Raw genomic sequence first — 16,110 nt, 5'->3', positions numbered from 1 at the left:
GATCATTGGGTGAAAATTGGGGAAAAAACAAAATTTGATGGCTGAGTTTTAATTTTGCTTGTCACTATTTTTAAGTTATTTTTTGAATGTGTCAAAGTTGTATATTACAGAGGTTTTTAGCTATAATAAAAAGTTTTGGCTGAACTCCTCACTCATTCCTACCATGTCTCTCACAACAAGCTGTGAGATCTTGTGAAATCTAACTTTCAATAGCTATCCCAAGCAACTTAATAAGGTCTCTACACAGACTGAATTTCAAGACTACTTGCATTGTAGCTCTGGCTGATATAGCTTAGTGGATTGAGGGTGGGCCTGCAAACCAAAGGGTCGCCAGTTTGATTCCAAGTCATGGCATATGCCTGGGTTGTGGGCCAGGTCCCCAGCTGGGGGCACACGAGAGGCAACCATATATTGATGTTTCGCTTCCTCTCTTTCTCCTTTCCTTCCCCTCTCTTTATAAATAAATAAAATCTTAAAAAAAAAAAGACTACTTTCTTTGTGCCCTGGCTGGTGTGGCTCAGTGGATTAAGCGCCAGCCAGCAAACCAAGGGCTCAGTGGATTAAGCGCCAGCCAGCAAACCAAGGGCCAGTTTGATTTCCAGTCAGGGCACTTGCCTGAGTTGCAGGCCAGGTCCCCAACAAGGAGCACATGAGAGGCAACCACACATTGATGTTTCTCTCCCTTTCTTCCTCCTTTCCTTTCTCTAAAATATAAATAAATAAAATCTTTTTAAATATATTTTATTGATTATGCTATTACAGTTGTCCCATTTCCCCCCTTCATTCCCCTCTACCCTGCACACCCTCTCCCACCCACATTCCCCCCTTTTAGTTCATGTCCATGTGTCATAAGTTCTTTAGCTTCTACATTTTCTATACTATTCTTGCCCTCCTCCTATTTTCTACCTACCATCTATGCTACTTACTCTCTATACCTTTTCCCACTCTTTCTTCCTCCCACTCCTCTGTTGCTAACCCTGCATGTGATCTCCCTTTCTATGGTTCTGTTCCTGTTCTAGTTGTTTGCTTAGTTTTTGTTTTTGTTTTAGGTGTGGTTGTTAATAACTGTGAGTTTGCTGTCATTTTACTGTGCATATTTTTATCTTCTTTTTCCTAGATAAGTCCCTTTAACATTTCATATAATAAGGGCTTGGTGATGATGAACTCGACCTTTAACTTGACCTTATCTGGGAAGCAATTTATCTGCCCTTCCATTCTAAATGAAAGCTTTGCTGTATAGAGCAATCTTGGGTGTAGGTCCTTGTCTTTCATGACCTGAAATACTTCTTTCCAGACCCTTCTTGCCTGCAAGGTCTCTTGAGAAATCAGCTGACAGTCTGATGGGAATTCCTTTGTAGGTAACTGCCTCCTTATCTCTTGATGCATCTAGGATTCTCTCCTTCATTTTAATCTTGGGTAATGTAATTATGATGTGCCTTGGTGTTTTTCTCCTTGGGTCCAACTTCTTTGGGGCACTCTGAGCTTCCTGGAGTTCCTGAAAGGCTGTTTCCTTTGCCAGATTGGGGAAGCTCTCCTTTATTATTTGTTCAAATAACTTTTCCACTTGTTATGTTTCCTCTTCCCCTTCTGGTACCCCTATAATTCAGATGTTGGAAGGTTTAAAGATGTCCTGGAGATCTCTAAGCCTCTCATTTTTTTTTTAAATTCTTGTTTCTTCATTCTTTTCTGTTTGGTTTCTTTCTTCCTTCCTTCTGGTCCACTTCATGGATTTGAGTCCCAGTTTTCTTCCCATCACTATTGGTTCCTTGTGCATTTTCCTTCATTTCACCTAGTGTAGCCTTCATTTTTTAAAACCTAATTTGCGACCAAATTCAACCAATTCTGTGAGCATCCTGATCACCAGTTCTTTGAATTGTGCATCTGATAGGTTGGCTATCTCTTTGGTACTTAGCTATATTTGCTGTGGAGCTTTGATCTGTTCTTTTTGGGCCATTTTTTTTGGTCTTGTCACGCCTGTTATGTATGAAGGGTGGAGCCTTAGGTGTTCACCAGGGTCGGGCAACTCAGTGGCTGGGTTGTGACACTGTATGTGGGGAGGTGTCCGAGAGGGAAAAATGGCACCTGCTCCGCTCTCTGTCAGATCTCAGTCCCCTCTGCCGCTTCCCCCAAGCAAACTGGGCCCTTCTAGTGCTGATTCCCAGGTGGGTGAGCTTGTGCATGTTGTAGGACCCTGTGGGTCTCTCCAACGAACTGTCCTGTGAAGCTGGGAGTCTCTCCCTGTGCCTCAACCCCCACAGGTGTTATCGATCGGTGTTTTGAGGCTTTATTTCCCTGCGCTGGAGCCCTGGGTTGTCTGGTCTATCTCGCTCCCCAGTTTCGCTGGGCCTATCTGCATGAGAATGTGGGACTGCCCTGTCAGCCAGCCACCTTGGTGCAGTGCCTTGCTTCAGAATCACTGCCTCACTGGGTCTGCCCGTTGCCACCCCTCGCCCAGGGTCTGCCAGCCGCCTGTGTACCTAGGGTCCGCTCACTGCCGACTTGTGCGCCCCCCGGGATACTTTGCATGTCCGGTGCCACCACTTTTTGTGCTGCGATCCCTCTCCACCTGGCCATCCGTCTGTCCTGCCTGCCGATCTGGATGAACGTGTCTATTTTAACTCCTTGGTTGTCAGACTTCCATACGGTTCAATTTTCTATCAGTTCTGGTTGTTATTTTATTTCTAAATTGTTGTTGTCCTTATTTTGGTTGTGTGAGGAGGTACAGTGTGTCTACCTATGCCTCCATCTTGACTGGAAGTCTAAATAAATAAAATATTAAAAAAAAAAAAGGAATACTTGCTTTGGGCCCTGACCAGGTGGCTCGATTAGTTGGAGCATTGTCCCATCCACCAAAAATTTGCAGGTTTGATTCCCAGTCTGGGCACATACCTAGGTTGTGGGTTCGATCCCTGGTCGGGGTGTGAACAAGAGGCAATCAATTGATGCTTCTCATACTGATATTTTTCTCTAAAAATCAATAAACACGTTCTCCAGTGAGGATTAAAAAAAATAAGAACAACCTGCTCTGGTTATGAAGACATCAGTCTTCATGGGATTCACAAAACACAAGTCTTTCCTTATCTCAAGCGAATTGAACTAGCTGAGCTGTTGACTACAGAGCTCAAACATAAGGCACAGATAAGGACATTACCCCATTGAAGCTTGCATACTTAGTGCATTTATCAAACTGATTTCCAAGTTCTCCCAGCACTGTCAGACTTTTTTCTGTGTCAGCTTTTACCAAAGGAAACAACAGCACAAAAAAAGACATTTTTGGCGGGGGGGATGTGCATCCACTTCTACAATGCAGGCCTGGGGGTTTCTTAAACACCTTGATCATATCCATGAATAAAAAAACAAAACAAAAAACCTTCTAGCCTTGGCTGGTGTAGCTCAGTGGATTGAGTATGGGATGTGAACCATAGGGTTTCTGGTTTGATTCCTAGTCAGGGCACATGCAGGCCAGGTCCCCAGTTGGGAGCATGGGAGAGGCAGCCACACATTGACGTTTTTCTCTCTTTCTTTCTCCCTCCCTTCCCCTCTCTCTAAAAATAAATAGTCTTAAAAAAAAACTTCTAAAAGTATTCTGTCTAAACCAAATCTGGTATTTTCATTGTCTTGATAAAAGATCAAGTCCATGAGTTAATTTCACCTTTCTTATTTATTTATTTATTTTCAGAGAGAGGGGAAGGGAGGGAGAGAAACATCAATGTGGTTGCCCCTTGCACGACCCTTGCTGGGGACCTGGCCTGCAACTCAGGCATGTGCCCTGACTGGGAATTGAACTGCAACTTGGTTCACAGGCCAGCACTCAATCCACTGAGCCACACCAACCAGGGCTAATTTCACTTTTTAAAAAAATTGCATAATCGTAAAAGGAGGTTTTATATATTAAGGGGGCTATCAAGGTGTATCAAGTCTGAATTTTTCGATGGTGGTTTTTTTTTAAGATTTTATTTATTTATTTTTAGAGAGGGAAGGGAGAAAGAGAGAGAGAGAAACATCAATGTGCAGTTGCTGGGGGTCATGGCCTGCAACCCAGGCATGTGCCCTGACTGGGAATCGAACCTGCGGCACTTTGGTTCGCAGCCCGAGCTCAATCCACTGAGCTATGCCAGCCAGGGCAATTCTTTTTTTTTTTTTTTTTTTAAGATTTTATTTATTTACTTTTAGACAGAGGGGAAGGGAGGGAGAGAAACATTAGTGTGTGGTTGTCTATCACATGTCCCCAACTGGGGACCTGTTGGGGACATGCCTGCAACCCAGGCATGTGTTCTGATCAGGGATCAAACCGGAACACTTTGGTTTGTAGGCTGGGGCTCAATCCACTGAGCCATATCACTGAGAGCTCGATGGTGGTTCTTTAGGATGCCAATATTTTTGCCCCTTTGTATTCAGTAGTTAGAGGCTATTTCTATTAAAATTTGCTTGTACATCCTTTTTTTTTTTAAGATTTTATTTATTTTAGAGAGAGGGGAGGGGAGGGAGGAAGAGAGGGAGAGAAACATCAAATCATTCAGTTGCCTCTCACACACCCACAACTGGGGACCGGGCCCACAACACAGGCATGTGCCCTGACTGGGAGTCAAACCGGCATCCTTTCAGTTCTCAGGCCGGTGCTCAATCCGCTGAGCCACACCAGCCAGGGCTGTATATCCTTTAAGTACCACCCAAAGGTTATGTTAACTTGACCACTGTGCTTGACACATGTATTAGATGCTCAATAAATATTTAGGAATAAGTGAACCTCTTCTGTGTCTCATTTTCCTCACTTGTAAAAGCAGATAATGCCTACCGGATACTTAATGGCAGAATCAAAGATGCTTGCAAATCACTGTATAACCATATTAGTTCCTGTTATTTCCCTGAGGCTAGGGCTGTCATTCTCCTGGGGAGACCCAAAAAGAGTCCTTAAAAAAAAAAAGGGTCCTGCAGTCTCCTGGAGAAGGCTCTCCCCACAGTGACCCTCTAAATCCATAATGGAAAGAGTATGTCCATGCCTTCAAGTTCAGAGAACCTCTGTTCCTTGCTGTTCTCCTCGTCAACTAAATCGCCGGAAAGGGGAGAAAGTTGTAGGACTGATCCTGGCATCACAGAAACCCAGTCAAATCCAGGCAGCCCAGCCCAGAGGCAGGAAGTAGGTTTATGAGTAGAGAACAATTCGGACAATGATGAAAGTTACCCAACTAGGGACATTTGTGCAAATGGTGGGCTTTAATACTGAGAAAAACCATGCAGAGTGACAGGATAGGACCAAATTTTCAAGGGTGGTGTTGAGCCAGCCTCTCATAAGACCCGAAAACCTGACCCAATAACAAAATAAATCAATTATTTATTTACATTTATGTTTTCCCTAAAATCCCAAGGAAGGGCTGAGGCCCAGGGCCATCTAACCTTCCTTTTCTTTTCCCTCTCTTCCTATGTCTTTCTCACCCTTTTTCACTTCCTCAATTCTTTCCCTTCTTGCTTCTTTTCTCTCTATTCTGCCTCCTTTCTTTCTTTACTCACTCCTTCTCTCACTTTCCTTTTTTTCTTCTCCATTTTCTCCCCATTCTTACCATCTACTCATCTTTACCTCTCCATGCCCCACCTGCTATTTCTCCCCATGCAGCCCCTGAGCCCTGCCTCCCTCAGGTTCAGCCTCCAGGCTGGGAGGGGAGGCAGAAAGGGATCCTCAGCCCAGCGAGCACTTGTTGGTGTGCTTTTTTTCACAAGTTTTCAGATCGGCGCTGGAGGGCTTGCTGCTGTTTCCCTAGAGGCAGAAGGGCACAGAAGTCAGGGTGGGAATGGCTGGCCGGGGTCTGAAGCTATAAACTTTGTGAAGGGGACCCAACCTTATGGGAAGTCTTAGCACTGCTCCCCCCACATTCCCACAGTTGTGATAAACCCAGCAGAAAAAACTCACCAATCTCCGACCTCCTGACTTGAGCAAGATGTCCCGGGCCAGGGAACTGAAAGCCTAACAGGGAAAGGAGATTCGTCTGAACAGACTGGAGAAAGGATAAGTCTAGTCTATCTTCCAAATCCTCTGTCTCTTTGTGGGGTGGGGGTGTGTGTGTCTTACCTCATCCACATTCATACTGGATTTGGCACTAGTCTCGAAAAATCGGATTCCGTGTTCCCGAGCCAACTGTCAGGGGTGAAGTGGGAAGAAGTGTTAGATAAAGGGCAGCAGCCAAGTCCTGTGCAATTCGACCTCACCTTGGCCCTACCAGCCCAGTTCTCGAACATTGCCGGACCTCGTCTTACCTTATCAGCCTGCTCCTTCTGTACCTTCCTCTTAGCCTCCATGTCACACTTGTTCCCCAGTAGGAGGCGCTCCACCCCAGCTGAGGCATTCTGGGAGCAAAAGGGTAAGTTGGGTCCTGCTCATCCTCACAATCCCCTTCATCCTCCAGGTTCTACCCAATTCCCCCATCTCTCTGGAAGGATCCTCACCTCTTTGATGCTCTTCATCCAGTTCTGAATATTCTCAAAGGATTTCTCGTCTGTGATGTCGTATACTAGAATAATGCCCTGGAGGATGGCAAAGAGTTCACACTGGGGCCTTGGACCACACTCCCCTGTTTAGGTTTCCCATTGCCCTCTAAGTGACCCTGCAAGTGTTATCCATGAGTCAAATCACTAAGTCATGTGGGGCCTCTGCAAGCCACTCTGTGTAGCCCCATTTCCCCTGCCTTTCTGTCCTCATAAACCTACATTGCATTGCCTCATGACCTCATCCCTTGTCCAGACCCATACTTCGTACCATGGCTCCACGGTAATAGGCAGTAGTTATCGTCTTGAATCGCTCTTGGCCAGCTGTGTCCCTGAGGAGGTGGAATATTTTGTGGGGTAGGATAAAGGGAAGGGGTCTCCAAAGAGAGACTCTTCCCTATCTCCCACCAGCTAAGAATTTAGCTTTCACATGATGGTGCTGAAAGGAACAGAATCAGGAAGCAGTAAAGGGGGAAAGGGATGGAAGGCAGTTGTGCTGACATTGAGAGATAGTAGAGTCCTAAGAATAAACCAAGATCTTTCTGATTTATTCATTGAATGCTTACTCTGTGCCAAGCACTGCATATGTATCATTTTGCATAATCTTCATTCTACCCTTGTGAGACATGTTTTATTGTGCCTATTTTACATATGAGGAAACAGATATGAGGGGGCTAAATAACTGATGAAGGTCATTCCGGAACAGAGCCAGAATTTGAGCCAGTTTGCTCTCATCAGTTGTATCATGATGCCTCCAATAAGCCTCGGATCCTCAGGGTCTCCAGTTTCCTCATAACAGGTCAAACCTCTACACCAGGCTTTCCGGGCTCTCCATAATTTAGAAAGCACTAACCTTAGAGTTACGTCTTAATTCTGCTCCTTGCTATTTAACTGCTTAGAGCCTGTTTCCATACTACAGTGCAACATATATCTGTTGTCGAGCTCAGAGAGTGCTCTGGAGCCGGGAGAGGCAAGGGAGCTACAAAAAAGCCAAAAATAGTTGAGCAAGCAGGAAGAGAGATGGAAAGACATCTGAATGAGGTGACAGAAATGACTGGTTATACCACAATGGGGAAAAGGAGAGCAATGAAGCAAAATAGAAGGAAAAGGTCTATAGGGTGTAGATGAGGAAGTCTGGTTAGGAGTCCTGGGGGGTTCACTCACCAGACTTGCAGTTTGATCTTCTTCCCCTCTATATCCACAGTGCGGATCTTGAAATCAATTCCTAGGGGTGGAGAGTGTACATTGAAGCAGAGACACATAGGTGTGTGCATGTAAAGTGTATCGTGGGAGAGAGAGGAGGGGGAGAGGGCAGTGATAGAAAGTGTGCAGGGGAAAAACATAGGAAGCAGCCTTGTTGGAAGTATAAAACTAGGAGAATTTCCTCAAAACTGTATCTGTACAGCAAGCATGTTGTTTTTACTTAGGTTTTATGAATTTTGTGGTGGAGAAGGTAATAAAAATTCTGCAGGGAGGCTTAAGGCCACTAAGGCACCTCTTAGGTCCATCACCATGCCAGCTGACAACTCTCTCAATTTAGTCTCTGTCTCCCCCAGAATATTACTTTCAGATTCTTTTCCCCTTCTGTTTTCCTAGAACCCTCTACTCTCCATACTCACCGACCCTCCTGGCCCTATAAGGTAAAGAGTGAGGAAAAAGGTAGCTGATGCCAGTCTATGTGAATTAACTAGTAGGCCAGGTTTGGAACCAAGAAAGTTTGAGTCTAAACAAGATTCCTCCTGAGAAAGAACTAAGAAAAAGGGGCATTTTTCCTTCCACTTTCTAACCAGAATTTCTTTTTTTTTAAATTTTTATTTATTGATTTTAGAGAGGAAAGGAGAAAGGGAAGGAGGGAGGGAGGGAGAAAGAGAGAGAGAGAGAGAGAAACATCAATTTGTTATTCCACTCAGTTATACATTCATTGGTTGAGTCTTGCATATGCCCTGACCAGGGCTCGAACCTGCAAACTTGGCATATAGGGATGACACTCTAACCAACTGAGCAACCCAGCCAGGGCCTTAACCATAATTGTCTTGAGACTCTCCTTGTCTTAATCCCCAGACCAGAGGAGATTAAGAAGGATAAGAGGGAAGGAGAGGAGACACTGTTCTCAGTGGAAACTTGGACACCTCCCCCAAGCCTGTTGAGAGCGCTAGAGAGGAGGCTGAGTCACCAGGCTGACTCAGAGACCCCAAAAGTCCCCCCACTGCCCCCTTCTTCACCAGGCTAACTGCATATTCAGGATCACAGTGCTCGAGCCACCCGCTAGCACATTTAGCTACTCTGTCTCACCCTTCCCACCCCCTATTAAGTTGAGGGGCAAGGAAACTGAGAAGTAGATGGTAAGTGGGAGGTGCAGGGGGAGAGTGTGAAGCTCAGCGGACAGAAAGAGGCAGGAGGAGTTGGGAGACATGTTCAGGAAGAGGGAATACAGGAAATGTGAAGAGTGGTTGAAGAGTTCTAGGTGGGTGGCGGTGGGCGAAGAGGAGCTGAGAGGGACACAGAGAAGGGTTCCTGTGGATATGGGGAGATGAGAAGAATGGTACCAAGAAAATGAGGGACTGGAACAACCAAGGAGTCACCTGGAGGCTGCAGAGAAGGTAGAAGTTTGGGTACCAACCAGATACATATATTGGGGACTGGTCTGAAACAGTGGTAGAGAAACCCGAGTTTAGAAGCCTCACTCTAGGGGGTCTGAAAGGTGGGGCCACCAGTAATCCCGAAGCCTGGAGATGAGGGTGTGAGGGAATCAGGGGTCTGGGGTAGGGCCAGTGAGCTCACCGATGGTGGAGATGTAAGTGTTGTTGAAGTTGTCCTCTGCAAAGCGAATGATCAGACAAGTCTTGCCCACCCCCGAGTCCCCGATCAGCAGCAACTTGAAGAGGTGGTCGTAGGCTTTGGCCATGGCGGACACTAAGAGAGCCGGGGGAGGGGTGAGGAAGCGCCGGGCACTGGTGGGCGGGATCGGAGGGTTGGCGAACAGAGCCACTGGTAGCCCAGGCCAGGAAGTTTTCCTCCCTCTGCTCCCGGGCTCCGGGAAAGAGAGGCGGCACTCCTCCGGGCCCCACCCCCTGCCCGCCCACCGGCCCCAGCCTTCGGTTCTCAGGCCTTTCCCTTCACAGCCTAGGACAGCCTCTGTCCCTAGCTCTTTCCCAGAGCTTACTGTCTGTCCTTCCCCTCTTTATCTTTTGACCTCTTTCTTCCAGTCGGGCGCGGAGAAGCTGGGGTGAGAGGAAGTAGGAGTTTAACCAGGATGACCAGGGGAAGGAGGAATTTTAGAGGAATTAGGACAAAGTTTGGGGGAATAAAGATGAATGAAGGCAGGGACGGGGCAGGCAAATGACAAGAACTGGAGTCTTATTTTTGGAAGAGCTATTCAAAGAAGATAGAGTCCTTCTGGGACAGTTCTAGAATTCTGGTGTTAGTGTTGCAAGCCCTTAGTTCTAGAATCCCAACTCCTTTGGAAGAAAGCGGGGTGCCCTGGAGTAGGTTATTTGTTGATCCAGGCTGCCCCCTGGTGGGACAGAGTGAAAATCAACATCGGTTATGCCACAGGAATCAGCCTCACCCTACCCCAACAAAACTCCCTCTCCGCTCCCCGTCTCTGTCCCTTCCCCTAGACACGTTCTGAGGCTTCAGTTGGAACAGACTTCCTTCTAGGACTGTGTGTGATTTCTCTGGTAAGCCAGCTTAGAGAGACAGAGACAGAAACAAATGCCTGCTCTCATTCTTCTGATGAGATACTGATGTCTGAAGACAGCTCTGAAGCAGATACCCCACTGAAGGGGCTGTGAATGGGTAACCATGGCAACCAGGAAGCCGAAGTATGGAGAACACAGCTATAAAGAAATGTTTATAAAAAATAAAAATAAAAAATAAATTTAAAGAATAAAAAAGAAAGTTAATCTTTGCCTGTGGAAAAAAATTCAGAATATCTATCTGCTTTTCTAATCACGGCTCAGTAGAATCGTCCTTGTGTAAAAATGGGTCATTGGTTGTGAGAAGGCTTCTTTTGCTGCTTCACCTATCTTTGTCCCATTCGTTGCCCTTGTTTATCCCTTCTCAACACAACTGTTCAGCCCCCTTTTGGGTCCATTCTCTCAATTCCTGTATGTCTTCAAGCTGTGTCAGAAACCTGAGTCTTCTTTATTTCTCCTCACTGGCCTAACCACTTTTCATCAGTCCTTTAAGTTACTGTTCAATTTTCATGGATTGTTCTGATAAAAATCCATCAGTTCCTTTTCTCTTCCTCTTATTTTGCCTGAATCTGGACTGTTCACCCCCTGCAATTTATTATTCTTACTCACCTCTCTAAAATGTACTTATGCTGGCCCTGTCTGGTGTGGCTCAGTGGATGGAGTGCCGGCCTGCAAACCAAAGGTTTGTGGGTTCTATTCTCAGTCAGGGCACATGCCTGGGTTGCAGGCCAGGTCCTCAATAGGGGGAGTGTGGGAGGCAACCACAAATTGATGTTTCTCTCCCTCTCTTTCTCCCTCCCTTACCCTCTCTCTAAAAATAAATAAAGAAAATCTTTAAAAAAATAAAAATAAAGAGTAAAATGTACTTATGCTGGTGTATACCTGCTTTCATTGGAACCATCTCTGCAGTACTCTCCCCCAAGCTCTCAGAGCTTTGGCAACAGTCCTTCTCCCACCCTCACTCATGGCAGGCTCACTCTGGCCTTGGGTTTTGTGTTCACAAGCTCTCCCCTCAGCCTAGAATGCTCTCTTCCCAGATTGTGGTGTGGTTGACTCCTTGTCCTTGAGATTTTAGCTTCCAAGAAGTTTTACCAGCCCATCTGTAATGGGCTGGAACAAATTATTTTTTTAATAACTTAATTTTTTTCTATAATAGTTATTTTATTTTCTTAAAAATCTTAAGAATTAAAAGAAATATGTTCTCACTTTTTAAAAGTCCTGCCTTGGCTAGTGTGACTCAGTGGATTGAGCACCAGCCTGTGAACCAAGGGGTTGCCAGTTCAATTCCCAGTCAGGGCAAATGTCTGCGTTGCCAGCCAGGTCCCCGGTTGGGGGCTGAGGCCCACAAGAGGCAACCACAAGTTGATGTTTTCACCTTTTCTGTCTCCCTCCCTCCCCCTCTCTAGAAATAAATACATAAAATCTTTTAAAAAATCCTCAGTAACAATACCAAAGCCTTCCAGAATAAAGAATTGTCATTATTACTCTTCAGAGTTCAGGGTTTGTTTTTCCTTGAATCTTAGGTATTTATGGTAGAAAAGCTGAGAGGAAGAGGAAATCACTCATCAGAGGGGAAGGGTAATAATCTTTACACACGTCAAACTCAGCAGGCTTGAAGACCTTATTCTTGTTTTCTCGTTATCCTGTTTTGAATCTCTCGTCTGTTTCCAGCCTGCAAAGACTGTTCACTGAGCCCTGGTGGATGTGAGTGCCCTCTTGCAAGCCACCATGGGAATCCAACTGACTTGGCCCTTGCACTATTCTCACATGTTCTCTCCCGCTGATCACACATATATTTTTTAAAATATCTTATTTATTTTTAGAGAGAGTGGAAGACAGAGAGGAAGAGAAACATCAATGTGTGGTTGCCTCTCACATGTCCCTCACTGGGGACCTGGCCCACAAACCAGGCATGTGCCTTGACTGGGAATCAAACCAGCCACTCCTTGGCTTGCAGGCTGGTGCTCAGTCCCTGAGCCACATCATCCAGGGCTAATTACATATATTTGATTACTTGGCTTGAAAAGATTTTTAGCAATTGCAGTACAATAATCATTTCCCCCCTTGGTTCACCATGGAGAAAAATATCTGTTGTAACGCACCCAAAGTTTTGTTGAGGATGGCCATTTGGAAAGAGCTTTCCATTCACAGGGGAGCTGCAAGGCAGAAGCCAGGCGTCATTTCATTATTCAGAGCAAGTTCTGGCTTTCATTCATCTGTGATAGATATTCCCAAACTCAAGTACCATTTGGGATTAAGACTGTTAAAATATCATCGAGGTTGTTGTGGCTCAGTAGATTGAGTGCCAGCCTGCAAACCAAAGGGTTGCTGGTTTGATTCCCAGTCAGGGCACATGCCTGGATTTCGGGCCAGGTCCCCAGTAAGGGCCACATGAGAGGCAACCACACATTCTGTCCCTCTCTTCCTCCCTCCCTTCACCTCTGTCTAAAAATAAATAAATAAAATATTTTTTAAAAAGAAAAAGTAATTTTAAAAGATTGTTAAAATATCATTTTTCATCCTGACTGGTGTGGTTCAGTGGCTAGGGCATTGTCCCAAAACTGGAAGGATTCCAGTTTGATTCCCAGTCAGAGCACATGCCTGGGTTGCAGGCTAAGTCCCCAGTTGGGGGTATGTGAAAATCAACTGGCCCATGTTTCTCTCACACATGGATGCCTCTCTCTCTCTCTCTCTAACAATAAATAAATATGCCCTGGCATGTGTAGCTCAGTGGATTGAGTGCCAGTCTGTGAACTGAAAGGTTGCAGGTTCAATTCCCAGTCAGAGCACGTGCCTGGGTTGCTGCTCAAGTCCACCCAGTTGGGGGCATGTGAGAAACAGCTGATGAATGAATCTCTCGCACACTGATGTTCTCTCCCTCTCTTTCTTCCTCCATCCCCCTCACTCTAAAAGTAAATAAATAAAACCTTAAAAAATATCAGTTATCTCCAAATTAATCTATTAATTCAGTACACTTCCAGTGAAAATCACAAAAGTGAGGTGTGTGTGTAATTAACAATTCTAAAACTTCTAAGGGAGAGCAAGATAAATTTGAAGATGAGCAAGTCTCACTCTCTCTATATATATTTGTGTGTATATACACACTCATATAGTAATTTAGACAGCGTGGTCTTGGCACAGGGATAGACAGAGGAATAAGACTGAGTCCATTAACAGTTCCATGCATGCATTGAAACTATATGGAGCCAAGATGACCCTAAAATTCAGTGGGGAAAGAATGTACTACTACTCAACAAGAGGTGTTTAGACAATATCAATATAAAATTTGATCCCAATTTCATACGTTATATGAGAAAGAAATCCCAGGGTATTAAAGACCTAAATGTGAAAAAACAAAATTTCAAGACTTTTAGAAAAATTGAACTACACCATAAACAAAGTGAAAAGTCAAGCCTAAGGCTAGTATAAAGTATTTGTAACATATAAAACCAATAAAGGATTATACAGAGAATGAAAAATCAATAGGGACAAGACAAATGACCAAGTAGAAAAACAGGCAAATAATATGAAGAGGCAAATCAAGAAGAAATCATGTGAAGTGTGACAAATGTGCAACTTTACACATACTCAGGGTAATGAGAATAATACAACTTTAAAAGTCTGATGAGGCCCTAGCCAGGTAGTAGAAACATCAATCAGCTGCCTCTCCCAAGACCTACCCCACCCCCTGCCTACTTTTCTTAAAGACTTTATGTATTTACTTTCAGAGAGAGGGGGAGGAAGGAAGAAAAAACATTGATCAAGTGCCTCTAGTGTGCTCCCTATCAGGGTCCTGGCCCAGAACCCAAGCATGTGCCCTGACTGAAAATCGAACCGGTGGCCCTCTGGTTCGCAGGCCAGCACTCACTTTACTGAACCTCACCAGCCAGGGCCTGCCTATTTTTTAGAAAATATTTTATTTATTTTTAGAGAGCGGGGAGAGAGAAAGACAGGGAGAGAAACATCAGTGTATGAGAGATACATGGATCTGTTGCTTCTTGCTCACCCGCAACCAGGTATACCTGACCCACAACCCAAGCATGTGCCCTGCCTGGGAATTGAACAGCCGACCCTTCCGTCAGCAGGCCAGCGCTCTATCCACTGAGCCACACCTGCTAGGGCTCATTCATCTTTCTAGCTCTCCAGGGGGCTCAGTGTAAGTACCTCCCCCTGCTTCCATTTTGGCCAATAGGGGAACCTCCCCTGTGCCTGGACTGTAGTAACAGGTGGACAGGCTAGACTTGACACAAGGGGCTGGTTGATTCTTTCTGTGACTATTTCCAGGGTTATAATGTATATTCTCTGTCCAGCCTGTCCACCCCACCCCCACAATTTTTCAATTACAATTGACATATTGAAACAAGTTCTTACTGGCTTATGAGAACAGACTACCTACCTCTATCAGCTCCATGTTTAATGTCAAACTGGTATTTTGAAATCTCCCACATTGGGAATATTTGCACCATTGAAATTAGCAAAGACAACAAATTAGGGCTTTCCTCCACAGAAAAGGTAGTTACACTTTTACCAGCACATTCCTGACTGAAACTCACATGCCTTACACTATCACTTTCTTTTGGGATTAACCAGATCCCCAAATGCCATTTGTACCATCTTCCTTCCTCCTTTATGACAAATAGACATTCGAACCCTAGCCCTAACCCTAACCCTTTGATTATTATTGAAGAAGATGATACTTCAGTCTTCATTGTTTTCCTTTGTTCTTCTTTCCTGTGTTGGGTGTCAGTGACGCCAAGATTAGAAATTTTGGAAAGGCATTGCTGGTGAAAGTGTGGGGAAAGGATGTAGGGATGTAAAACGGCACCTTTTTGAAAGGCAGTTGAGTATTACTTCGGACAATTTCTCTGTGCATCTCTTCCCTAACCTGTAAAATGTGGAAAATAATAGTATCAACCTGATAAAAGTTATTGTGAAGATTAACATATGTAAAGCATTCAGAACAGTGCATCTAGTAAGCACCATGTGTTCGACATAATTATTAGAGGGAGGGATTGGAAATTGACAATAAATTTAACAACCCTAAGAGTAGGCTGGGGATGGGGGTGATATGAGGATTTTACTTTTATGTTTTTTTTAAGACTATTTATTTATTTCTTTAGAGAGAAGGGAAGGGAGGGAGAAAGAGAGGGAGAGAAACATCAATATGCAGTAGCCTCTAGAAGGCCCCCTGCTGGGGACCTGGCCTGTAACCCAGGCATTGTGCCCTGACTGGGAGTTCAACCTTAAACTCTTTGGTTCACAGGCCCCTGCTCCATCCACTGAGCCACCGTAACCAGGGCTACTCTTTTATGTTTACATTTCTGAATTGTTTAAAATGAACAAATCAAACCAATTGAAAAATAATAAAGAAATTTAAGAAGTCTGGACAGGGCTCAGTCCTGTTGTTTTCCTCAGAAGCTCCTATTTATTAGGCTCCAATTGTCAAAGTGCAGGACAAAACTTTAAGAGTGGCCATTTATCTTTTTCTTAAAGTTAATCTTTCTTTTTATCCTTTAAAAACTTTTTCAAAGACTTTATTTACTTTTAGAGAGACCGGAAGGAAGGAAGGAGGAGGAAGAGAAACATCGACGAGAGAGCACCCAGCTGGGGACCTGGGCCGCAACCCAGGCCTGTGCCCTGACCGGGATTCGATTCAGCGCCCTTATCGTTCACATGCTGGTGCTCAACCACTGAACCACACCAGCCAGGACCCATTTATCTTTTCATACAGATCAAACGCAAACCTTTTTAAGATAGCAAGCTAACTCTCAACAGGGCGCCATGACAAAGGAGTGGAGTTGGCTCCAAGCCTTTCCCTTTCAGCCTCCAGGATGGTAGTGACACACTGACCAAAAATTCATTTGGAGACCTTTTAAAAATGGCAGCGCCCCGGTTGCCCCACGGCAGACCGACCGTGAGAGACGGACCTTCCCAA

General features: G+C 44.8%; 1 protein-coding gene across 1 annotated transcript; it reads right to left on the bottom strand.

The window, feature by feature from the left end:
* Positions 1-5,195: 5,195 nt before the first annotated feature.
* RAB13 (RAB13, member RAS oncogene family) lies at positions 5,196-9,495 on the bottom strand. Its single transcript, XM_045816725.1, has 8 exons — positions 9,259-9,495; positions 7,642-7,702; positions 6,749-6,809; positions 6,439-6,516; positions 6,250-6,339; positions 6,065-6,130; positions 5,906-5,959; positions 5,196-5,752 (listed from the first exon to the last, which is right to left on the bottom strand). The coding sequence occupies exons 1-8, from the start codon at positions 9,380-9,382 to the stop codon at positions 5,675-5,677; spliced, it is 612 nt and encodes a 203-aa protein (XP_045672681.1). The 5' UTR covers positions 9,383-9,495; the 3' UTR covers positions 5,196-5,674.
* Positions 9,496-16,110: the final 6,615 nt, after the last annotated feature.

The sequence above is a fragment of the Phyllostomus hastatus genome, unplaced genomic scaffold, assembly GCF_019186645.2.
Source record: "Phyllostomus hastatus isolate PE091 unplaced genomic scaffold, TTU_PhHast_1.1 phas_scaffold_216, whole genome shotgun sequence".
Taxonomy (NCBI): Eukaryota; Metazoa; Chordata; class Mammalia; order Chiroptera; family Phyllostomidae; genus Phyllostomus; species Phyllostomus hastatus.
The sequence above is the reverse complement of the archived record's forward strand: the minus strand, read 5'-3'. Positions and strand labels throughout refer to the sequence as shown.